Below are 26,502 nucleotides of genomic sequence, written 5' to 3'. Positions count from 1 at the left end.
CCTTTGGGGAAAAAAAAAAAAAAAAAACTTCAAGAAAGGGAAAAAAGAATACAAGAGGACTCCATGGGTTATAAGAACAGTGAAAGGTGTAAACATTTTATAGCATAAAAGCAAGTCATAAAATTCACGCTAGTTGCTAGGAGAACTGAAACCAGATATTGTTGACAACATTGCCGCTGATGATCGGAAGTGGGTAAGAAGAACTTTTACTTTGTACTTTATACTCTTCTTTATTATTTGCATTTATGTTTGTTTTGGATACAATTACTTGCAATAAAAAATTGAATAAAACTTTATAAAGATATCCCCTCCCGTTGCAATATACCAGTACTTATTTTCTACATTGTCACATTCTTTCATAAGACATTTAATAAGAAGAGAGACTAGTGTGCATGTTTGCATTAAACTTACTTGAGTTAAAGAAGGATTTATTTATACCTTCTGATTGAGTCCTTTTTCTTAAGAATCATCTCATATCATACTACTTCTAGTCTAATTTTTCCCATTATCCAATCTTCTTTGATCTATGTCTTTGTCACCCCTTGTAACTTTTTTTTAAAATTTATTTATTATTTTTTTTGGGGGTACACCAAGTTCAATCATCTGTTTTTATACACATATCCCCATATTCCCTCCCTCCCTCAACTCCCCCCCCAACCCCTTGTAACTTTTTGCTCTTTGAAGGCCAAAGGCTGACTGGAGTTTGACTTCTTATCTTCTTCTGGACATCTGTGCCAGAGAATACAACTATCCTTGGCAGAAGAGCTTGCTTCTAGCCCAATGAGAAGCCTGCACCAGGATGACGTAAGTAACCTGGGTGTTCATTCATCAGTCGGTCTAGCAGCTGTCCCTGTGAATTCAGACTCTTCTGTTGGCAGGCTCAAAAGGCAGGGTGATGCCCACAGGGTGAAAGCCTGGTCTTTGAATGCTTCATCACTGAGACCTGCTGCATCGCAGGGGGTTGACCTGGCATGTGTGCCCTTATTCAGCCATCTGTTCAGATGTTTCCATAGGCATCTCTCCGCCAGCAGGGTCCGTGGCGGATGAGGGTAAACAGCAGCACCACTAGGACACCAGCCACCAGGCAAAAGACAACAGCAAGGATGGTCCTCACAACTGTGAGAAAATAGGAAGAACATTGTTATCAAATAATGCATTAGGAAAACAGGAAGATCGTAAAATTAATGGATTAGGACAATATGAAGATCCCACATCAGTGCTGATTTCTGCCTTCACGTAAAATTTCAGAGGCATTTCTGAAGCAGCCATGAAACCAGCATGATGTGGTGAAAAGAGCACTGGACTGAGAGGCAGGAAATGACCTAGGTTCCAGTTCCAGCATGACCTTTGACCTTCGGGCCTCAGCTCTTCCCCTATAAAGTGAGGTAGCTGACTAAAGTATTTCGAAAGCCCTCTCTCAGCAATAACTTCACGCATTTTTCTACAGTTAAAATTATCAACTGCTCACGGTGTCAGGGACAAAGGGAATTCTGAATAGTCAACTGCCATCATTAATTGGGTCTAAAAGAAATGCAATGTCAACTTTTACTCTTTGAATTTAATTTTCAGTAAATATCTTTTAGAGATGAAACTCTGAGCACATGTTGACTATGGTAAGCATTTTTCGGGTAACTCTGTACTATTGCTATTTTTTACCTTTATTTACACATACCCCTTTGATAGCTGACCAGTCATGAAGCAGGTATATGCGGTTGTTTCTTACGAGATGCTATTCATTATTTCATCTGGAAAGCTACTCCTCCCACCCAACACACACCCTAGTCCGCTATAGTATATACATCATAAATATCAGCTTGCACCATCTCTAAATGCATGTCTGATTTTCATTGTGAAAATATGGGATTGCTTGTTGGCTTAGGCAATAGGAGAGCAAACATCTTTCGGGTCCTGGCAGCCCTGTCTACAGAACCCTCGTGCTCCATGGAACACAGTTGAAAATTACTTATTTAGTCTAACGTTATCATTGTAGAGGTGAAAAAAACTGAAAAGTGGAGAGATTAGATAATTTGGCTAAGGTTAAGCAGATAACTGCATTTGGGTTGAAATACATGAAGTCTTATAAGTCTCATGAGTTTAAAACCATCTACTCACTAATGACTTCCAAATTTAAATCTTCCTCCTCCTCAAGGCTCATATATCCAACTGTTTATTCACTACATTCCCTGGGACATCTAATAGGCATTTCAGTCTCAATAAGTCCAAAACTGAGCTCCCAGTCCCCTTGCTCCCCACCACCCTCCCCTGCCAAATCTGTTCTTCCCACAGCCTCCCCCATCTCAGTTGATGAAAACTTCCTACTTCTAGACTCTCAGCCCCCAAATCTTGGAGTCTCCCTTGACTCCTCCCTTTCTCTAACATCCTATACCTAATCTGTCAGGAAATCCTGTTGGTTCTACCAAAAACTATATCTAGAAACCAATGATTCCTCCCCTTCTCAGCCACCAGTTTGATTTGAACCATCATCATCTTTCTTTTTAAAGATTTTTTTTTTGATGTGGACCATTTTTAACGTCTTTATTGAATTTGTTACACTATTGCTTCTGTTTCACATTTTGGTTTTTTGGCCACGAGGCACGTGGGATCTTAGCTCCCCGACCGGGGATCAAACCCACATGCCCTGCATTAGAAGGTGAAGTCTTAACCACTGGGCCATCAGGGAAGTTCCCAACCACCATCGTCTTTTGATGGGATCAGTACCATGACCTCCGACTTGTTCCTAGCTTCTATCCTTTCACCCCTACAACCTGTTTTCAACACAGTAGCCAAATGGCCAAGTCAAATCATGCCACTGTTCTAAACGAAGTCTGCAATGAATGCTCATCTCACTCAGAATGAAAGCCAAAATCCTGGTGATAACAGTTTACGAGGCTTTATATCATCTGGCCTTATTAATCTCTTGGATTTCCTCTCCTACACCCTCCCTTTTCACTTACTCTCTTTTGGGCACACAGGCCTTCTTGTTCCTCCAACACGCCAGGCACTCTCCCCCTTACTGCCTTTGCTATAGTTGATACCACTGCCTAGATGCTCTTCTCACAAATCCCTGCACCAGGTAACTCCATCACCTTCCTTGCTCAAATCTTATCTTCTCAACAAGGTCTTTCTATTGAAAAATGTAACCTCTATGTCCTCTCCCCACACCCATCCCCACTTGGTACTTGTGATCTTCACCTTCCAAAGTACTCCTTTATTATGTTATTATTTGTTATCTATCCCTCCTTCCCTTTAATAGAATGTACGCTACATGAGGGCAGGAACCTTTGTCTTCTTTGTCCATGAACATACCCCAAGCACTTAGAACAGTACCTGGTACATAGCAGGAGCTCAGGAAATATTTGTGGAAAGAATGAATGATCCAGAACTCATAAGTTCTCAATTCTTAGTTCAGTGTTTTTCTCATGATGTCAGGATGCCTCTTAGTATCATGAGAAGGTGAATATTAATCCAATGAGATCTTGGTGGACCAGTGCCATTAGCACCGCTGATGGAGTGAATGTAAAGTTGGAGGGAACTAAACAGAATTGAGGAAGAGAGGAAAGGACTAAATGAAAATGAGGGAAGAAGGCAAGAGACTAACAGTTCTTTAAAATTAATGTCCATTGCTGACTATCTGTATTTGGAAATTTATTTTCAACTCTTTTTTTGGCCATGTTGTCATACATTTTCCCATTCTCTCCCCTTCCTTTGTTCCTTCCTAGACATGCTGTGAGCACACACCATATGGCAGGCCAGCTGTGTGTTGGGTTCTGGAGTTTCACAATCCCTGCTCTTGAGGAGATCAATATCTAACGTGAGAACAAGATATAGATAATTATGAGATGGTGCTATAAATAGTAAAATAGAGATGTGAAAGAGATGCCATTGGAACAGAGAGAAAGTTGAAATTAACACAAAGTGTTCTAGCTGGAAGAGAAAGAGTTTGAAAAGTCTTCTGAGAAAATGAGAAGATTTGAGCAGACCTTTGAGGTAAATAACATTTGGTCATGAGACAGAATGCATTGTACGGGAGCGTCTTTGGGAAATAATGAGCAGTGTCAGGTGCCTGGAATATAGGTGTAGCAAGGTGAGACCAGACATGCAGGTTGAGGCTCAGGTTCTAGAAGGTCTGGCTTGTCATGGGGTAAGTGGAAATCATCAGCAATGATTACACATGGAAGTGACATGGCCCAATTTGTGTTTTAAAAAAAACACAACTGGAAGAAGAAAAGATGGTGGAGATATTCTCAGCCTGATAGCTATTACAATGCCTTTGACAAGATACTGAGGGCTGAGCACTGGAAGTGAGGCCCTGAGAATGCGGATGAGGGAATTCAAGAGATACTCCTAAAGTAGAATTGACAGGCTTTGTGATGAACTAAACATGCTGGTAAAGGAGACGTTGTGGTCAAGGCCACCCCATGGGTTCTAGGTTAGGTAAATGAGAAGATGATTAGGCTGTGAAGTGAGATTAAAAGCTCATTAGAAAGGATCCATTTGGAGTAGAGCAGATAATAAAATTTGTGTCAAATGTAGAATTGAGATGGGTTATTATCCTGGTAGAGATGATCAGTAGGCAGCTGGAAAAAACAGGTCTAGAATTCTATATATAGATATATATATCTATAAGGATTAGGGAAGTAGAAGATAGAGTCCTGGATAATTCTGCCTCATGGTGACTGTGGAATGAGGAGACCAGGGACAGAGCCCTGGGACACCATCGTTTAGGGGGTTGGTGGAAGTTACGAATCCAATAGAAACTCAATAAAATTCTGAGAACAAAGAGAAGACTCAGAAGAGGTTTTCTCTCTCTCTTTCCTTCTCCCTCATGTTTATCTTTTAAATTAGGTGCTCCCCTGTACTGTAAAGGATTTTGTGAGTTTGACAGTAATGTCCTGGAATCTGAGAAAGAGTGATTGTATCTTACTGCAAAGAGGTCTAGTGAGGGTTATGACTGACAAGAAGTCCTACTCTATTGGAACACGTGAAAGCTGCAGAAGGCAATGTGAATCGGTACTACTTTTTGGGAAACTATTTTGGCAATATGTATCAAAAGCCTCTTCCTGGTGCCATTAATCCCCTGAGTCCTGTCTACTCTACTTCTTTTCTCCCTTTGAATATTTTTGCTTTTCTCCTTCACTTGTACCAGCTTCTTTGGATTATTTCAGCAGCCTCCCAAGTGTTCTCCTTCCCTCTGGCCCACTTTTGTTCAATCCATTCTCCCCAATGGAGCCAGAGAGGTCTCTCTAAAACCAGAGGCCAGTCCCATCATCTGTCCTCTGCCTAAAACCTTTTAATAACCAGAGCTACTCAACTTGACTTACGAGACACTTAATGTCTGCCTCTCCAACATCTTTGCACTCTCACTAGGCATACTTTTTCCAGTTCCTAAAATGCCACATGCTGTCTTTAGCCTCCTGGCCTTTACGTCTTTTCTCTGTTTGTCTATAACATTCTCCTCTCTCCTCATTTCCACTCACCTGCTTAATTCCTTGTCTCCTTCAGGTTTTTGTTTAAACATCTCCCACTGTGAAAAGACTTCTCTGACCCCTTAGCCTCAGGCTAATTGCCTCTGCTGTATGTTTTTATAGTTACCCACGTGTTCTTCATTATGGTACTCACCATGCTTAATTATTTGAGTTTGTTGAATTCTCTCTCTGTGCTTGCCTGCCTCCCCTCCCTCACGTCAAGGTCTACAAGTCACATGGGGAAAATTTTCTGGCCTTGCTGCTGTTTCCTTAGCAAACTTAATGCCTGCTACCTAGGCACATATCAAGTACATAATAGGTACTGAATACATATCTATTGTTTACTAAATGTTCATATACTTTGGCTCACTAATCCTATTTTGGGGTATCTGTCCTAGGGGAATAGTTCACAAGACAGTGTGGATGGAAAGGAAAGAAGATGCAGTAGAAATATGGTATTGGAGAGTGTTATAGGCTTGAATCTCAATCCTACCACTCATGGTTCTTTTCTGAGGTTCTATTTTCTTCCCTGTAAAATGGGGATATGTGATTTTGACAGGAAAAGGAAAAGAGGCCACTGAATTAGGCATGGATGACTTTCAAAGGGGAAATTTCAAAAAAGAGATGAAGGAAAGATGGATATCATTTTACAGAATAGTTCAGGAGTGAGAGGGAGAGGAGGAAATAGTTGAAGAATGTACCTTATTAGTTAAAGAAAATTGGGATTGAAGAGAATGAGATGGAGCAGGCACTTGAAGGTGCTCTTGATGAGAGATTTGAACATTTTCATAGCAGAGGGGACAGAGCCAGAGCCCAGGAAGAAAATGAAGCTAACCAGGAAAGTCATCGAGGTCCAAGCAGACTGTAGAGGTGGGATCATATGCCTGCGGGGAGGAATTAGGTTACTGAGAGAGGAACACAGTTTCCTGACGGACAGAAGGAAAGGCAGCTTAAAGCAACTGAGATATTTTGAAGCAGTGATAGGAGAACTTAAAAGAGTGCTTAGTGGATTATTTTGCTCTTCTCGTGACATCTCATGAGAACTAAAGAAGGCAAGGTGGAATTAGACGTTTGGGAAAATCAACAAGACCTTCCTGTAGAAAACAGGGAAAGAGCCAAGTGTGAATACGTTTATCACGCTGTGTGGAAAGATCCAGCTGCGGTTGGACTAGAAGTGTCCACATTCATATTTTGAAATGGTGATAGCTGGTTTCATTCCGCTCCACGCAGCAGATCAGAATGCAGAAGCTGTGTGGTTGATTTGATCTAGGGGTGGATATCCATGGAGTGGGCAGGGTATGGGGAGGGCCATTATTATGACTGTCAGAACTGCCTAGGTTGCGGGCAGGGGTGGGGGTGATGAGTGAGTTGGGGTATACCAAAGCAAGTTACCAATGTCACTAATGCATGATGAGACATATCCCGGGAAACTGATGGGAATAACAAGGTTGAGAAAAAGGTGTAGTAATCAGATGGCCTCATCTCTGAGGGAGGAAGGGTGCTGGAAGGGATATCATTGCACAGGGGCCTTACATAGCAATCGGGGAACAGGAGAATGCCAAAGTGACTATGCTGGAAACAGAGGCCAAAGACACAGACACAGTGGTATAAACATACGAATATATTTGTGTGGGTCAATGAGCAGGTCTTTACAGTGCAGTTACATTCGAGGCTCATTCATAGCTTCTCTCCCCCATTTATTGAACAACTGGGATCCAGGCTTCTGACATCTGGGCCCAGCCATGACGAAATCAAGCTAGGTATGGAGGGTAGAACATTTATTCAATTAGCAAATATTGATTAAAGGCATCAGGTTCTGGGCATTGCTTACTGGCTGAAGATTCAAGAGGAAAAACAGTATGGATCCTGCCTGTAAGAAGCTCATGTTTAAATCTTGGGCATGTGTTTATGTGCTACAGATTCTCAGCTTTACATAGATCACGAGGGGAAACTGGAACTTCCTGCCAGTAAATCTCTTTCGTACCAAAGAACTGGAGTTGGAGACTAAGGTGGGGTTGGGAGAGAGCTAGTGAAGAAAGTCTGACTGTGTTAGTAACCTTTTGGAATTAAAGCAGCATTTTCTAAAAACAGAATTTTATTCTTTTCAAGTAACATAGTATGGAACTTAGACATGAATTTCCCAGCAAAGGCTCTGGTTAATTTAATTGTTATGCGCATGAAGTTAATTGTGTCTACCAGCACCAGGTGAAAACAGCGCTCATAGGTATAAGTAGAATTTCATGGATGGAAATACCCTAAGGAGTAGGGATGTCAGGCATTCTGTATATACAGGATATGTCCTGTTCATGGTTTTGTACTGCTTCCTCTACTGGCTTTCTCAGGGCACTGTCAATATCTTGAATTCAGCTTTTTTCTTTTTTCAATAAATTATAAAAATTTAGCATTTAGAGCTATTTATCAAATTTATCTGGGCATCCTGTACTTTTATTTGCTAAATCTGGTGGCCCTACTAAAGAGTCATTCAACCCCTGCACCTTCCGTGCTTCAGCCTGCTCTACAGAGTCTCTGCCAAGACAAGTGAGCATCCACCCCAATGGACACTTCTGGACCCAGGGATCTCCCAACATTGAACATAACCTGGCTTCCGGAAATGTTTACCTGCTGCCCCTCACATCACTCTTTGAGACCATGTAGAAAAAAATCCAATCCTTCTTCCTTAAAGAAGTTTAAATACTGAATTCACTTTGTTGGAGACCACCTTGTGTTACAAACTTTCTATGAGATAACACCAGTGGTGTGCTGGTAAACTGGGTTGAAAAAACAACAAACCTCTAATTTGTGGCTCATGCTGATTTCTGTGATGAAAATCCTCTCGCATGACACCATGACCAATTTCAAACTGCCAAAGTGAAGTCACTGAACTCAGAGTTGGGAAGTGATGCATATTTTCCACTCTTGAGATCTGCATGAGCCAGCTCCAGCACACCAGTTCCTAAGTTTTCTTTTTATTAACGTAGGTTGCTGCTTAATTACATTTCATTCTACTTGGGTATTGGATTGTTGATGTTGGTGTTTTGAGGAAAAGAATTCTACAAACGCACTGCAGGTAGATTTGATAAGAAGAGGTGAGAGATGGCTGTGGAGAATGAAGGAGAGAGTGATGACCTGATAATCCCAGGTTACTGGGTATCACTGCTCATCAAGCTAGAAAGAGTAGGTTCAGGGAGGAAAGGTAACTCATTTATACATTCATGAGCAAACATGTATCGAGCACTAATCCATGCCAGGCACAGGCACTTCTGGGTGCTGAGAACCAGTGCAGGAGAGAACAGCGCAAATAAAAATCCTTGTTCCTGCGGACATGACACTTTATCTCATTAAAACTGCCCCTTGCAGGAAACCTATGGGAATCTCTTTGGACCCTGAATCTTCTGCCAAGTAACTCCCCTATCCTTTTCAGCTTCAAGCCGCTAGTGCATTTGATAAAGGCCTTTTTTAGCACCTTGTACCACACCATTAGAAGAAACCTCATCCGGGACCTCCCTGGTGGTGCAGTGGTTAAGAATCCGCCTGCCAATGCAGGGGACATGGGTTCGATCCCTGGTCCAGGAAGATCCCACATGCGCAGAGCAACTAAGCCCACGAGCCACAACTACTGAACCTGTGCTCTAGAGCCCACACTCCACAACTACTGAGCCCACGTGCCACAACTGCTGAAGCCTGCATGCTGCAACCACTGAAGCCCGTGCACCTAGAGCCCGTGCTCTGCAACAAGAGAAGCCACCACAATGAGAAGCCCAAGCACCTCAACGAAGAGTAGCCCCTGCTCACCCCAATCAGAGAGAGCCGTGTGAAGCAACGAAGACCCAATGAAGTCAAAACATTAATTAAAAAAAAAAAGAAGAAACCTCCATCCAAACTGATGCCATATGCTGTCAACCCTTGTCAGAAGCCTACCCTGTCACTCTTTACTTCCTCCTTCCCTCCAAATTCAGGTGACTCTTATTCCCATAGCAACCCCTGGAGTCCTTACTCATAACCTTTGCTGCTCTTTGTAATATGTACCTCTTTACTTCCCCACTGCACTGTAAATTTCTAGAGGTTGTTTTCTTAGCCAGTTCCATCTTAAATAGATGAGGCAGAGCCAGCCATCAGTTTAGCCTTTATCTGAAGTAGCAAAGTCCAAACTAAATACATTTTTAATTTAGAACATTCATTTAAACCAGTCAAGTCATTTTACTTTACATTGACATGGGTATTTTCCCTCTTGTTACATTAAAATAAAACCCCAAACAAAAATAGAGTCCCTAAAATCTGTCCTTCAGGAATTTAATTCTAAGTAAACACACACACACACTTTTTTAAAAAAGCATGATAAAAGGAATGCTTTTGAACCTCCTAAAATGACTTTATTCATTATTTTACATTTGGCTTACATGTGTGGAGGAGAAAGGATAGTTAAATGATGGCCCCAAGGCCAAATATTTACTTGGAAAGGAAGTAACACAAATAAACACAACAATTGATATCTTTTTTTTTTCAATTGATATCTTATATCAGGCATCCCATGACCAACTAGGAGAGAATGGCTTTGCTCTAAACTCTGGCAACCAGTAGAAACCATCTCTAGAAACCGTTTCATCTTTATTCGTGCTGCTAATGTCACATGGTGTTCTCTAGGCGTGTTGTGTCTGCACATGGCAAATCTATAGGACTCTAAAGAGTGTTATTTGAATACAATTTCTTCTTTTATAATAAGTGGTTCCAGCAGGACCTGTGAGTTTGCTTAGGTTTTCTGAAGATACCAGAATCAAAGCCTTACACATTCCTTTTGTCCTCAGAACAGATATCACACCCACACTTCAACATTCCAATAAGTTTTTTTTTCTGGGAGATACTCAGAGCGTTCTTACATTTCTAATTGTGTTCCAGTTTGATCCATGTTCCCCAAATTGCAATTCTCTGATCCCAAGTAAATGCTTTCTGCGCGATTACTGCCTCCTGGGTTTATGTAGGTTGACAAGGTTTATGGCAGGTAGGGGCAGGGCCAGGTCAAGAGGTAGGAGTTGCCTGAAGTTGAGGTCTCTGAAACATACGATTATTGCCCATATCCTATTTCCCTCAAATATGGGGGTGAGGCCAGCTTATATTCTCAAAGCACCATCTGCCTGGAGAAAGGGTGTTCTGCCCTCCCTGCAGAGCTGCACGAGCACCCTAATCCACAGCGTCCTCCGTACCTTCATTGTCACTCGTGGTACACTCCCCGGACCAGTCTTGGGGGATCACAGGGGCAACCAGCTCAGCAAACTTGGTCAGAGGGCAGCTGGGGGTGCAGCCAGGCAGCGTGAGGGGGTGTGGCTCGTGCTGCGTTTCATTCCGATAGTACATCTCTACGAAGTACTCCCTGGTGCAGGAAGGCGGAGGAACAGAGGAAGGAGCTCTGTTAGTTCTGTGTTGTTGGACTGCCACTGCATGTCTTTCTTCCTGGCGTGTACCATGTCAGCTGAAGGACTAGCAGAAGAATTTATGGGAACCGGTAGATATTAGCCAGTTTAGCTGTGGGGAGAGGAGGCTTGGGGGAGATGGGCCAGATTGGGAAGGTAGAAATGGGAGGGCTGGCTTGTGAGATGACCAGGGGCATGTGAGGGAGGCAGGGACCAGGATGCTCAGTCAGAGAAGGAGCTGAGAGGCAATGGCTGGGGGAGTTGGGGTGATTTGGTGAACCTTCGAGTAAGAAGTGTGGGGCAGGTGGGATGTTGGGTTTTCTTTCTCCTATTCTGTCCCTTTCATGCTTCTCACTTGCTCTTTCCTTTTCTCCTTTTTCCTCTCTCAATATTTCTTTCAGTCTTCCCCCCGAATGAATGTATCTTCCCTCTCCTTAACCAGGCCAGAAACATGGAACTGAATAACATATAACATATGTGCTTGAATAGACAGCAAGACATAAAAATGATACCTCAGAAAGAAGGGCTGGGTGTATATTCAAGTCCCTACATTTGCTCATGTTGAGGAGGGCTCTCTCACTACTTTCTTTCAAGAAGGCAATATACCGTCTAAGGAAGGACCACTGGCCCAAACCAACCTTGTAAAGCTAGCACAAGGTACCTACGGAAGTCATTTGCCATAGAGACAGGAGAGAGATTCAAATATAGTTACAACTGCAACTTTTGGATATTGTTATAAACTAGCCTTTTAAAAAACATCACTTTAAGAAGCCATATAGGGTGATGACTTAGAGGGCTGGGATAGGGAAAGTGGGGAGGAGTTGCGGGAGGGAGGGGATATGGGGATATATATATAAATACAGCTGATTCACTTTGTTGTACAGCAGAAACTGGCACAACAGTGTAAAGCAATTAAACTCCAATAAAGAGCTAAAAAAAAAATAAGCCATATAAACAGTAGTAACCACAAATGTTCATTTATATATTTCTAAAAACTTCCGTAATATTATATGAATGAGTACTTATATCTTGGAATAACTTTTTCAGAGACAGCATCCTTTATCTTATGATAATATGGCAAAGATGACTAACAGTCCATCAAAATTTATGATTCTCTTTACATACAATAAAGTTACAGCTGAGAAGTGAATACACTTCCCAGACTCCCGTGCACTCAGGAGGGACCAAGTGACTAATTTAAGCTAGTATTGTAGAATGTAAGTAGAAGTGACATATGCCCCCTCTGGGCTGAGGTGCTTGATAAGCAGGTTGTCTTCTCCACCCTCTCATTCCTTCCTACAAGCTCTCTGCAGGTTAGCATAGCACTCTTGAAAACTGTAGGTCCAAAAGATGGGACCCTGGGTCCCCAAATCATCATGTGTGAATCACACCATGCGAGAGTCACTTCCTATTGGCCAGGAACATCTGTATTGGACTGTGAGATGAATGAGAAATAAACCTCCATTGAGTTAAGCTTCTGAGATTTGAGGTTCATCCGTACAGCAGCCAAAATTATCCTTATTAATTAATATATTTGGAAAACATTTTTAGGGGACTCAAAATTTGCTCTGGTGGTAAAGACACAAGATGCATACAAAGCGTGTGAATAAAAGTTCATATTCATAAAATGTGAAAGTGAGAAGTACTATTTTTTAACTTAGTGAATTTTTTACATACTATATGATTTTAAGTTTATGTACCTAACCAAAAATGGAATAGTTTTACAATATATTTAGCTATCTTATCTACAACCTTAAAAGTTTATATGTTTAAGATGGATACAAATCTAAAAATTCTCTTTTTCTATCTCTTTATTTTCTCATAGGGATAAAGTGGGATCACCTTACACTCAGGATTACCTAATTTGCAGGTATATACATATACCTGCATCTGTTAACTTGGATTCTCCTTGTTCCTAATTTAAAAGCAAGCAAGTTTAACTTTTGATACCCCTTTGAAGAGTTAAAAAAAAGTCCTAATATAACAACAAACTTGACTTCTACCTCTGAGTGACCCTTGGTTACTTTTTCTTTTTTTCTGTAAGTCAAATGTCTCAGTTGAAAAATACCCTACACTTGATTCATGATGGATTAATTCAAGGTGGTGAGAGAGCGATTCAGTGGGACAAAATGCTGCAGTGCCCTAAATAAAAGTAGGCTCAGGACTACCAGGTGCATAAACAAGAGAGGAGGGAGGCTCAAGGAAAGTGGGTAGCTTCTTTTGTCTTATCCCAAAGAGATGGTGCCTCCTCCTACAGCTGATCCAGGAATTTTCACTGGATTTATTAACTCTGTCCCTGGAGCTAGTATTGACAGAGCACTTGATGTGCACAGTCTTCTATTCGCATTTTTGGCTCTGTCTGGATTTTCTCCTTGTTATGGGTATTGTCTCTCCATTCTGACTCTAGGTATCTGAGAGCAAAGCTTGCCAAGACCATATCTTAATTCTATCTCATTGTGCTTGACACCCAGTTAGAGGTTCAACAAAGGATGAACTTACCTTACCCTGACTGTGCAGAACTCACTTTCTTTGTAAGCAATGAAGATGTCGGTTGAGAATGGGCCTCTGTGCTGCTTTTTTCCTACTCTACAAATTCAGGTGCCAGAAACCAATAGCCAGGACTACAAAATTTGTAAAAATAAATGCAGGATACTTTGTTTAAAGATTATTAAGAGTCTCAGAATGGCAACACTGGATCATTAAACCAAGCACAGGGCTCTTCTGAGCACAGGGCCCTATGTAATTGCAGTCAAGGTCGTCCCGACTGCAGCTACTGTGAATGCCTTAAGGGGAGAGCAAAATGCACCTCCCCAGCTAACCCTGAAACAAAACTTTGGGGTCCTTGCCCTCACTCAGCCCCTGCCTTGTTCTTATTCCATCAGTAATATCCCAGAGGTCTCTTCCGCCCAACGAGAATGCCAGTGTCACAGCAGATACAAATTTTTGGTATGACCTTGGCTATGGTGGCTAACTCTTCCTTGTTTGCCCAGGGTTTTCCTGGTTTTAACAATGAAACTTACATGTTCTGGGAACACCTCCAGTTCTGGATAAACTGGAACATTTGGTCTCTGTAACCTTGGCCTTTCTAGTGGGCTTGAGCCAAGCCCTGGTCAGCTGGGGAGGGCCACATCAGATTGCAAAGTGGTGAACACTGCTCAGAGGTTGTACTTTGAGAATCCTCCCTGGTGGATATGAATCGCCAGAAGCTGCATGGATATGTTTGACATCTTTAATTGAAAGAACATTATTTATAACCATCAACAAATTTAATTTTTCTCTTGGCATCTTCTACCAGCCTGTGTTTTCCAAGAGAACAGTGTAATGTCCTCATCCTTCTTAGAATACCGTAATCTTTTTCAAAACACGTAATCTTTGTCACTTAGGGTGGTTCTATCAAATTTTTCATCTACTGTGTCTGTACATTATTTCTCTATAAAAGGCTTCATGAAAACAAAGAAAAAAGAAGTCAAGACTAAGCAAAGTATGATACTGTTACTCACCAGCATTCCTCCCTCTGGATATAAAATCAAACCAACCAAATAGACGAAAAAACTCAAGTCAATAATAACAATAATGATAACAAAACCTGGGGTCCGGTGATATTGATTCCAAAAAACACCTCTTAGACACTCACCCCTTCTCAAAGTACAATTCCATCAAGTGGCAGGATGCATAGGGAGGAAGGATTCCGTTGTAAACATCTAGCGCCATCTGTAGGGCACTCACAGTAGTGTCATGCTACAGAGATTTGAAAAAAACATTTTTGACTTTATCTCTGGTTCAAATTTACAATCAATAAGTATGCATTTATAGAGCACCATGATGGTTTCTGATTCAACTAAATTTCCCATACCTCCAATATCTTAAGAAGTAGAGAGGGAAAGGATGAATTTTGATTGGGCATCTGCTGGTTGCTAGGCAGTGAGATTTACATACATATAATTATTTCCTTTCAAAAGCTGAAGAAGCTGAGACCCAAAGAAGTTAAGTTACTTGGGTGAAATTCCTTAGCGGTCCAGTGGTTAGGACTGTGCACTCTCACTGCTGAGGACCCTGGTTCAATCCCTGGTAGAGAAACTAAGATCCCAAAAGCATGGCAAGGCCAAAAAAAAAAAAAAAAAAAAAAAAAAAGGAACTTGCTTTATGTAATATACCTCCAAAGTGGAAGACAGTAAATCTGAGCCAAGTCTTCTGATTTTGTCCTATGCCTTCTCCAGTGGAATATATCTCTGTTTTAGCCTGTTTCATTGATTTTCATTAAATTTTAAAATAATTTGGAACACATTAATGCTAGATTATATATATTGTTTCTATAGCTTAGCATCATCTGTGATTTTAAAGTTGGGGAAGAATATATGAGGTTACAAATGTACAGATAGAATAAAATGTAAGGAAGTAGAGTGTATAGCTTAAAAAGAATTGTTAAAAGTTTCTCTCAGAATAGCTTAAAGGATATAGGGGACTGGTTTTCAGCCCCAGTTTTGCCACTAATTAGCTATGCAATCTTAAGAAATCCTCAGTTTTCATATCTACAAAATGGGCATAACATTTGGTTGCCTAAACTATATGGCAGTATATACACACTCAAAAGGGGTTAGAACCAATTTACTAGAGACAAAGAAAAAAAAAAAGAAAGGAGTTACAGATTTATGACTTGCCAGAAGTTGCACATTAGAACTGGAAACCAGATTAGAAACTAGAAACCCTGAAAGAATCAATTAATTTCAGGCCTACCTTTATCAAAGAAGCACTACACTCTGTTCCCTCCATGAGCTCGTTCTCTCGTCTATGCCATTTAGAATCCCAGATGATAAACTGACTCCCCATGTCTTTAATCACCTCTTCCATCTTCTTGCAAAACAAAACCATGGCTTTCTCCAGCCAGATCACATCTGAGAAATCCTCTGTCCTACAGAAGTGGGTGGGAGCCCAACTCAGCCCTCCATGTCCTGTTTCCCTGCTCATCCCAGACTCCAGGGACACCCTTTTCAGTGCATGGTACATCCCTAGAATTCTCCCCCGGCCAATGTCTCTTTCCCTGGCTCCTGCTCTGAGATGAATGTCTTCTCCAAGATCTCTCTCTCTTTCCTTCCTGTATCCAACTGTAGCTCTGACTTCCAGTTGTGGCTTTCCTTCCCTTTCCTTCTTCTATCCCTTTTGCCATCTGAAGTTTCCTCTTGGATGCTGCTGGCATTTGAAACACAATTGCCTAATGGTACATTCATCTGACCCATGACCACCTCTGTTAATGGTTCCACCTTCCTTGCAGTCATCGAGGCTTGAAACATCACCTTCATCTGTGGCTTACCTTCCACACTGTTGCCCTCCACCCACATTCCAATTCATCACCAAGTCTTGTACACTCAGCTTTCCTCGTAATTCTGCTATCACTTTTCCTCTCCTGTTTCTGTTGTGGTTTTAGTTTGGAACAGAAGTGATGTTTCCTTTCTCTGAGGCACCAAAGCACTGGCTTGTATGACACTGGATTTCTGCTTTGCATGGTGTTTATGTGCTTACTTTTCTTCTTGTCAGTATTAAATTGTAAATTCCTTGAGAGCCAGAATTATGTATTTAATTTTAAAGAATTTGAATAGGCAACAGGGAAATGATGAAGATGAGAAGCCCTCCTGAAAGAGTTCACACACTTGAACAAACAGATGCTGAATGGAAGCAAAATACTTACTGCAGGGACTTCCCTGGTGGCTCAGTGGTTAAGAATCCGCCTGCCAATGCAGGGGACACGGGTTTGAGCTCTGGTCTGGGAAGATCCCACATGCCGCGGAGCAACTAAGCCCGTGCGCCACAACCACTGAGCCTGTGCTTTAGAGTCCATGCTCTGCAACAAGAGAAGCCACCGCAATGAGAAGCCCATGCACTGCAAGGAAGAGTAGCCCCTGCTCGCCTCGACTAGAGAAAGCCTGCGTGCAGCAATGAAAACCCAATGCAGCCAAACAAACAAACAAAAACAAACAAAAAACCACTTACTGCAGAATACATAATGAGTTTTCTGCGGTTTGATGGCTGAGTTGCACTCTTCATGTGATTGAGGATTTCCTTGACCAGGATACCTTAAAGAAGATAGATCAACATGGAGCTGAACTAATACGGGCTTATAATTTAGTTCATAAGCTTTTTGCTCATTCATACAGAGACTGTCTCTGCCAGGATTCTCAGGACTTAGGAAAAGAGGGCAAGAACTCATTCTGGTGGAGCATCTGCTGTGTGCTAATAGTGTGATTTATATACATTATTTTACTGAATCCTGACCTCTATCCGCCATTCATAGGTGAGGAAGCTGAGGCTGAGAGCTGTTACGTGACTCAGCTGGGAAGGGAGAGCTGGATCGGCACATTAGGACTCTAGTGTACCAGATTTTGTTAAAACTCAAGTTAGGAGACTGATGAACTTGGAATTTCAGACAGCTTTTTTCAGATAGTTGTTAGCCAGTGCTCTTGTCCGGGGCAAGCCTGAGTTGACAGCGTGGCACACACCTTTCTGTCTTCATCCCTCGGGCAGCCACACCGGCAAGAGGCCAGAGGGGAAAGCAGCTCTATGGATGTCTGCAGAGGGCATGGACCGTCTTCTGCGCACCATTGCTCCAGATTACTCTGGGTGTTACTATTGGGGGGGGGGGGGGCAGCAGGCAACTTTAGTTTTCACCTGAGGGCTCCATCTGTCGTCAGTAGAGGAAAGCTTTTGCCCTTTGCATGTTCGCTCCTGAGGTGGTAAAAGGCAGACGCACAGTGCAGTCTCCATCCTGTTGGCAAACACTGAGGCTGAGGGTGCCTTGTGGTGCAGGTGCTGTTCTGAGGACGTGCTGCCTCAGGGGCTTCCGCACCATCCCCTGAGGACTCCTTGTGCCTCTGTTGGTCGTCTCTCTACAGTGCATGTGGTCTTCTCACTTTAGGTTGACCAGTTTTCTTTTGTAAGAAGCAGGGCACTGATGTTAACAGACTGATTATAACCCTAGACTCTCTGGTCCAGTCAGCAAAACATCCACTGAACAGCTACGATGGGTGAATCAGACATGGCTCCTGTCCTCAAAAAGCTCATAAAACAGTGAGAAGAAACTGTCTATTGGTCTGTGTACCAATAAGCACAAAAAAGAAGGAACTAAGGAGGGAGGTGATCTGCTCTTTCTGTGGATGCTGGGGCTTCCTTAACTAGGAATGGAGGGAGCTGGAGGCTACACTTCCCACAGGTCTGCATCCTTCTGCCTCAGGGACGGTTGCGCTCTGGGAACCCTTTAGAACTTTAGCTTGATCTTCAGGCCACGATGGAACTGAACACTATGGCTGAGTTTCTGGGAGTCATGACAGCCACCTTCAATCAGCACCTTGTCCCTTGTCAGCAGGTGCCTTTGCAGCAGCCTTTGGTGCTGATGATGGAATAGATCCGCTCTTGGTTCTGGGGTGGTTGTCCCGCTTGTCCCAGGAGAATATAGGGTAACTAGCATAATTATCCGCAGGCTCTGGCATGCTTTATAGGAGGGGAAACTGAGGCTCAGAGAGGTTCAGCAACGTGTCCAAGATCACACAGCTCGTAAGTAAAGGGGATGAGTTTCTCTGAACCCAGCATGTCCAGCTTCAACACCTTGCTCTTAATTATTAGGCCACGCTAAAGCTAGCTTCTAAGTTCCCTGGTGCATCATTTATTACATCTGCATACACTAGACAAAATACTATTGATTTGAAGACATAAACTTCACTTCCCTCACTGCTGGGCTACAACGGGAGATAGCAGACTTGTTCTGTAAAGGGCCAGTAGTACATGCTTTAGGCTGCGTGGGCCACCATGTTCTGTCACAGCAATTCATTCTCAAGTGGAAGCACAAAAGCAGCCAAAGATACTACCTAAATGCATGAGTGTGGGTGAGCTTCCATAGCGTTTTATTTACAAAAAAATAGGCAGCAGGCTGGATTTGGCCTGCAGGCTGTAGCCTCCTGAGATCTGATCTACAGCAAGAAGCAGTTTCCATTAACACAAACAGGACCAGCCGTATATTCCCAAATCAGCCTTAGGAATTAGCCTGGAGATTTTCTTTCCTGTGTGTGTGTGGGTGTCGTGGGGGTGGGGGTGGGGGGAAGGCAGTGGGAGGAGGATATTACTGAACATGGTCACCCTTGAAACCAACTGATGGGACAGAAGTTCTGGCAAAGGTAAGAAGATGCTGGTCAAAGTCCTGATGTTCCTTGTGACTCTGTCACCCAGACCGTACACGCTTTCTGTGCAGGGTTGGGTTCAGATGCTTCATAACAAGCGTGTAGTTGACAAATCTCTCTTGCCTTGCCAGATGTGAACAACATGCTGAGCTCATGTCTTTGCAGGAATCACTAAGGAAACAATTTCCTGGCTTATCAATAGCACTGGGCTTTCCCTAGAAAACAGGACGGGTGTATGCATATGAGTGCCAGCCCTTATAGCGTCCAAGACCCAGAGACCACCTCAGGGAAGGACTCTGATAGACAGAATCTAGTTTAATGCACTCACCAACTGGGGAAACTGAGGGCCAGAGAGGGGAAGTGGCTTCCCCAAAATGCAATCTCTAGTAGCCAAAAGAAAAAACTAGACGAAATATGAGCAAGCTGCTGGGAAAAACCCCATCTTATAATAAGATACAGACCCCCTGCATCTATTACTATTCACTCAGCCAGCCTGTGTGTTTCGGTTGGAGCATTTGGTCCATTTAAATTCAAGGTAATTATCGATATGTATGTTCCTATTGCTATATTCTTAATATTTTGTTTTTGTTTTCGTAGGTCCTTTTCTTCTCTTGTGTTTCCGGCTTAGAGAAGTTCCTTTTAGCATTTGTTGTAGGGCTGGTTTGGTGGTGCTGAATTCTCTTAGCTGTTGCTTGTCTGTAAAGCTTTTGATTTCTCCGTCAAATCTGAATGAGATCCTTGCTGGGTAGAGTATTCTTGATTGCAGGTTCTTCCCTTTCATTACTTTAAACATACCATGCCACTTCCTTCTGGCTTGCAGAGTTTGTGCTGCGAAATCAGCTGTTAACCTGATGGGAGTTCCCTTGTATGTTATTTGTCGTTTTTCCCTGGTTGCTTTTAATAATTTTTCTTTGTCTTTAATTTTTATCAATTTGACTACTATATGTCTTGGCGTGTTTCTCCTTGGGTTTATCCTGCCTGGGACTCTCTGCGCTTCCTGGACTTGGGTAGCTATTTCCTTTCCCATGTTAGGGAAGTTTTTGACTGTAATCTCTTCCAATATTTTCTCAGGTCCTCTCTCTCTCTCTTCTCCTTCTGGGACCCCATAATGTGAATGTTGGTGCAGTTAATGTTGTCCTAGAGGTTTCTTAGGCTGTTTTCATTTCTCTTCATTCTTTTTTCTTTATTCTTTTCTGCATCAGTGATTTTCACCATTCTGTCTTCCAGGTCACTTATTTGTTCTTCTGTCTCAGTTAATCTGCTGTTGGTTCCTTCTAGTGTATTTTTCATTTCAGTTATTGTATTGCATATCTCTGTTTGTTTGTTCTTTAATTCTTCTAGGTCTTTGGTAAACTTTTCTTGCAACTTTTCGATCTTTGCATCCAGTCTTTTTTCAAAGTCCTGGATCGTCTTCACTATCATTATTCTGAATTCTTTTTCTGGAAGGTTGCCTATCTCCTCTTCATTTAGTTATTTTTCTGGGGTTTTATCTTGTCCCTTCATCTGGTGCAAAGTCCTCTGCCTTTTCATTTTCTCTGTCTTTCTGTGGCTGTGGTTTTCAGTTCCACAGAACAAAATACTGCTGATACTGCTTGATACTGCTGTCTGCCCCCTTGTGGAGGAGGCTATCTAGGAGGCTCTTGCGCACTTCCTGATGGGAGGGACTGGTCCCCTGCATCTATTACTAGACTCTTGTTGACTCCTGCCTCGCTTGCCCTGCCCTTCTCTTCACCATCTCCTGCATCTAGAGAAGTGCTTCTGAAACTTTAATGTACATATGAGGTATCTAGGGATGTCATTAAAATGCAGATTCAGATTCATCTGGTCTGGGGTGGGGCCTGGGATTCTGCATTTCTTTCCAGAGGCTTGGCGATGCTGACGTTGCTGGTCTGGATTGCATCTTGAGTAGTGAGGGGATGAATTCATGAGCCCATCATGACTAGGCTGGGGGAAATAGAGTCTTGTCTCCACCATCTGATGCATTTGGCCACCATACTGCTGGTCTCCACTGGCTCAGGAATGAGATGTGGTGCTTATGTGGCCAGCGAGGCCCAACTTCCACCCTCTGTGTCATTGGGTGCTTGGTACATAGGATGGAGCTGCATCCTGGGCTCTGTTCCTACACACAGCCTATGCCCTGCCTGCTAATTTTTCCTAAGACAGCAGATTCCATTTATGATTCATCTCTGGATGCTTTCCCATCTCCAGGGGCTGGGTCTTGTGGCTCACGCCCTCAGCATGGCATGAGGATTCATACATTCCCATCAAGTTTCTCTCTGTGCCATGTAACCAGGGCTCTGTAACAGCAGGTCAGCAACACCATCACATCATTCATGAGCACTGCCCTAAATTATTTGCCCCAAGCTACTTTGTTCACCTCATATGAAATTACTCCCAACCATCCTGACTTCATATCTCATTAGCTGTTCTGGTTACAGCTTCCTTCACTCTTTATCTGAGCTTTTGTAGCTATAATTGACTCCTCTCCTGGCTGGTGCCTTGAATTCTTTCTCTAGCTATTCAGCCCTGAGTGAACACCCTCCCAGTCTGGTCCAACTCCCAGGATGCTTTGTCTCTGTATTCTCCCGGGGGTCTGCTGAACTTGTCCAACCTCATGGTGAATATGACAGTCCAGCAATGGTAGGAATCCTGATGTGATTGTACTGTTTTCTTCAAACTCTCTAGAGTCTATGACTGAGAACATCTCCTGTGGCTTAAAATTCTTCATCATTATGACAGGCTGGCATAGTGGACCTCCTCTTGCTCTCCATCTTTAGTTTTAATGTCTACATTAACAACACCTGAATCTGTCATATCCTCTGGGGTCTTGGCCTGCCACTCAGCTGCCCCCAGAGCCTCAGCATTTATCCCCATCCTGCCTGATCCTGGCTTCTTTCTTCCACCCACCTATCCTGATTACAAGGACTGGGCCTCTTCATTATGATTGGCTGTCCTGTTCTACAAAGGGCCAAATCCAGCTGAGAAGAGGCATCCCTGAGAAGCAAACATCTTTCAACACCAATGGAAAAATTCAAGCTGTGTCATAAACTTGTCAATTGCAATAGGTATTAATTTACAGGGCACAATTAGCCTGCAAATTACACTGTAATCACTTTAACAGTGGCTACCACAAAGCGTTTTAAGAAAACAGGCCACTTTTGCCATACCTCTCGCTTGAAAAATTCATCCTATAGGCCACCAGACACAAGTGACTTTCATGTGGCTCAGATATAAAATCCATGATTCTTTGATCTGGAAAGGATGAAAAGTATCATTTAGCTTTAGCCCAAAGCTTGTTTTCCATATGGGAAAACTAAAGCCCAGAGTGGGTAATATTAATGATCATAGCAACATATAATATTTGATAGTATAATATGTATCAGGTACCATCTGTGCTAAGCCTTTGGAATGTATATATTCATTTTAATCCTTACTACCTAAGAAGTGGGTATTATTATTATTATCCCCAATTTGCAGAATGGAAACTGGTGCAGGGGTGATTACGTGTCTAATTCAAGGTCACATAGCTGATTAACGGTGGGACCAGGACTCAGACCCAGATCAATCAACCACAAGTCCAATACGCTTCTCTCATTTTTTTTAATACTTACCCCCCTGCAGTCTAGATTTCTCTTTCTGCTTGTGAATTCCATAGAGGGACAGGAGAGACAATTCTGATATTTCTTTCAACTTAGTCATGGTGTCCTCTGTGGCCCAGAAGGGTAAAGTGAAATTGTGAACACTCTGTAGCAAAGAAAAAGGAAGAAAATTTATACTTTTATTTCTGACTCTTTTTCTCTTTGTTGACTTTTTATTTCCCTTCCCCCACAAGAAATACTGGGTCCAGCCTCTCTTGCGAGAGAGGGAGAGTTCATGAAAGAGGAAACCAAAGTGAAGTAGCCTACAGAAGAACTGAGAGAGAAGTGTAAAAACAACCACACACCTTGGTCACATTATGGAATAGCTCAGATCAAACTGGAGTAAGAGAAAAAAAACCAAGACTTGAACCAAAAATGGGCTCTTGTTTTTATAAGACTAACAAATCTTCCTTGAGACAGATGCTGCTGATGCAGTGAAAACGTTGGGAATGTCACATGTGCTTGGGTCAATGAACTCTCTCATGGAGGGGGGCAGACTGTGTCATTTGCTGTCGAGATAGAACGATGAAAGTAATTGTTGCCTCCCAGACACTCACAATGACCTCAAAATCAGAAGCGTATGGGAGTCACGTGGCTGGTCAGAATTTTGCCCCAAGATTCAATGGGAAAACAGGATTATAGAGTTTTCCTCTCGGCCAGCAGGTGGAGCATGGTAAGTGAGACAACATCATGAAGCCCTGGAAAAATAGTAATTTTATCCAGCCTCAAAGGTTATTTCACATGCATTGTACAGCAAGAAAGAGATTCTTTCCTCATAAGCCAATTTTAATAGCCTGGCTTGAAGTTGGCTTGCTTATTTCTATTCCTCAGAAATCAGGTAATTTTTTTTCTTTTCTGTACAATATTGCTTTTTTCATTTATGTTCATGACAGGAGCCCAGCGTTCCTGAATGACTGCAAAATAAGTGGTAAGACATAGAAAAGGCAATTTTGCTTACAATTTTCTTTCTTTTTTTTTTTTTAAAAGTTTGTTTTTTTTTTGATGTGGACCAATTTTAGAGTCTTTATTGAATTTGTTACAATATTGCTTCTGTTTTATGTTTTGGGTTTTTGGCCGTGAGGTATGTGGGATCTTAGCTTCCCGACCAGGGACTATAGCCACACCCCCCGCACTGGAAGGCGAAGTCTTAACCACTGGACCTTCAGGGGAGTCCCTGCTTACAATTTTCTAAAAGGCGAATATATAAATAACAGAGAGAAGTCAGAATTTTGGAGTTAATATAAAGAAGTCTTGACTTATGTTTCAGTGTCAAAGGAAGTCTCATTACACCTGTATAAAAGCAAAAGAAAATGCATTCATCTGTTTCAAAATAGGCATAAGTCATAAAATCAGATTATAAATTAATCTTTGATCTTTTTTCTTTTACCTCACAAAACAGAGGGTCGTAGACTTTACTCCAAATTCCAAAAAGGTCCTGGTGATGGTATCCTGTAAGTTTTGGCAAGCTTTCCATGAAAGACTGAAACACACACAGAGGGAAAAAAATTTTACACCAGAGTTTCTGAACTTGGGCATTATTAATATTTGGGCAGGATAATTCTTTCTTGTGGGGCTGCCCTGTGCACTGTAGGATGTTCAGCGGCATCCCTGGCCTCTACCCCCTAGATGCCCACATCACCCCTAGCTCCTCAATTGGGACAACCCAAAATGTCTCCAGACATTGACAAAGGGTCCCTGTGAGCCAAACTTGCCCCCATTGAGAGCTGCTGTTTTTCGCATAAAAGTGCACCAGTAATACTGCCTATGATAATGCCAATGCAAAGATTTTTACAAATGCTAATTGGTCATTTCTTATTATTACAGTAAAAATGTGGGCCCTGCTGGCTTACTGCCACATGTTCCTGGTTTGTCCTGGAATCAGACTGAAGGGCACTCAAATTCAGTAAGTGAAGTATAACTCATATGTAAATGAGTGGAAAGTGAGAAGGGAAAGCATGTCTCAGCCCAAAGCACACAAGGAAAACACAACAGAAACAGGAGCTGGTATCTGGCTATAAATGTGAGATTTGGATGGGATGCAAACATTTCTCTAGGTTTTGTATTATTCCTAGATTGTCACAGTAATGAGGACCATTGGTCAGCTGTCTGCGTGATGGTAGCAATTTCTGGGAAGCCTTTGGAAGATAGTTTGTCTGATGAGTCAATTTTCTAGGAAAATATAATTTGCTAATATTAACCCAAATGGATTTCCATTAAATAAACAGAAATAATTATTAAAAAGCCACCAACCTCCCCCAACAAAACAAAACAAAACAAAAACTCCAGGGCCAGATAATTGTATTGGGAAATTCTACCAAGCTTTGTGCTATTTTAACTGATCTGGAGCATCAAAAAAGAAAGAAAACTTCCAAAAAATTTGTATAAGCATAGATACTGACAAAGACTGGCCAGAAAAGAAAACTATAGTCCAAAGTTACTTTGAATATCAGTGCAAAAGGTCTAAGTAAATATTAACAAATAATTCAATATCATACTAAAAGAAATGGGCTTGTAAAGATAGTTCAATAATAGTAAATCTATGCATATAATTAATCTTAGTAATTGATCCAAGAGAAAAATAACTTGATTATACTAAAAATGTTGAAAAGACCTTTCAAAAAATTAAACACCAGTATTGATAAAAACACTCAAGGAAATAGAAAAGATAGCTAATTCCTCAACCTGACAAAAATATACCTATTTGATCTAAAACCCAAAATGCTTAATAAGGAAATACTTCTAAAATCAGGAATAAGACAAGGATTCCCACTGCCAATACTATTATATAATATCGGACTGTAAGTACTGGCCAATGCAAATAGGCAAAAGAAATCAGAGGCATAAATATTGGAAAAGTAGAGGTAAGCCATGATTATTTGCAGATATTATAAACCTGGAACAAACACCAAAAAGATAAAGACCTATATGAAGAAAACCTTAAAATAATCTTGAAGATAAGAACAAATAGGAAAATGTATCATGTTCTTGGAAAGGAAGACAACAAATTTGCAACAAAGCTGCAAATTCTCCCTAGGTTAATTTATACATTTAATATAACCCTAACAAAAACACTGAAAAGTTAAATGAAAACATAGCCATGAAAACTCAGAAAAAATAGAGAACGAGGGTTGTACAGCTCTTTAGATATTAAAGCGTACATAACTCGTAATAACTACAACAGTGTGGTTTTGGCTAATGAAATGAAAGAATAATTAAATAGAATAAAATTTTAGAAATAAACCTAACACATATGGGAGTTTTAATATATAATAGCTCAAATTAGTGGAGAGAAGATGAACTCTTCAATAAACAGTAACAGAGCAATTAGGTAATCTTCAGGAAAAAACTTCAGCAGGATACATACCTCACACCTGACACCAGTGTAAATTGTAAATGGATCCAATATGCAAATATAAAAATGAAGCTACAGTAGAATTAGAGGAAAGCACTGCTGACTTCCTCTATAACCCAGGAGTGGCGTTATAGTCTAAATATAGAAAAGCCTTATTTGTAGTCAAAGCCAAATTTGTAGTCATATTTGACTACAAATATACAACCCATAGATGGCTATACCTGCGCACTTACAACCATGTGGCAAAAACGCTGGAAACAAGTCAATAGGCAAACAATAAAAAGAGGGCCATTTGTATCCCAGAAAAATAATTGTTAAAATACAGAGAGAAAGCTCCTAAAACTTTATGAAAAGAAGAAAACCAATAACCCAAAAGAAAAATGGTCAAGGGATATGAACAGAATAGTAAATACAAAAGGCATTTAACTAGATGAAGATATCCAATGCTCACTCATGGTAAGAGTACTACAGCACAATGTT

General features: G+C 41.6%; 1 protein-coding gene across 10 annotated transcripts in view; it reads right to left on the bottom strand.

The window, feature by feature from the left end:
- Positions 1-210: 210 nt before the first annotated feature.
- The window catches only part of ACP3 (acid phosphatase 3), a 47,997-nt gene continuing 21,705 nt past the window's right edge, over positions 211-26,502 (bottom strand). For 2 of the 10 annotated variants that reach the window (XM_057739588.1, XM_057739587.1), the window contains exons 5-9: positions 24,058-24,150; positions 22,644-22,776; positions 16,856-16,938; positions 14,505-14,608; positions 211-1,116 (exon numbers count right to left, since the gene is read on the bottom strand). In XM_057739588.1, the coding sequence (XP_057595571.1) occupies positions 822-1,116; positions 14,505-14,608; positions 16,856-16,938; positions 22,644-22,776; positions 24,058-24,150 (708 nt within the window). In that variant the 3' untranslated portion in view covers positions 211-821. The other 8 variants (XM_057739585.1, XM_057739589.1, XR_009054355.1 and 5 more) reach the window with 8 other exon arrangements.

This window comes from Hippopotamus amphibius, chromosome 6 (genome assembly GCF_030028045.1).
Source record: "Hippopotamus amphibius kiboko isolate mHipAmp2 chromosome 6, mHipAmp2.hap2, whole genome shotgun sequence".
In the NCBI taxonomy this organism is placed as follows: Eukaryota; Metazoa; Chordata; class Mammalia; order Artiodactyla; family Hippopotamidae; genus Hippopotamus; species Hippopotamus amphibius.
This window is presented reverse-complemented; position numbering and strand designations above follow the sequence as displayed.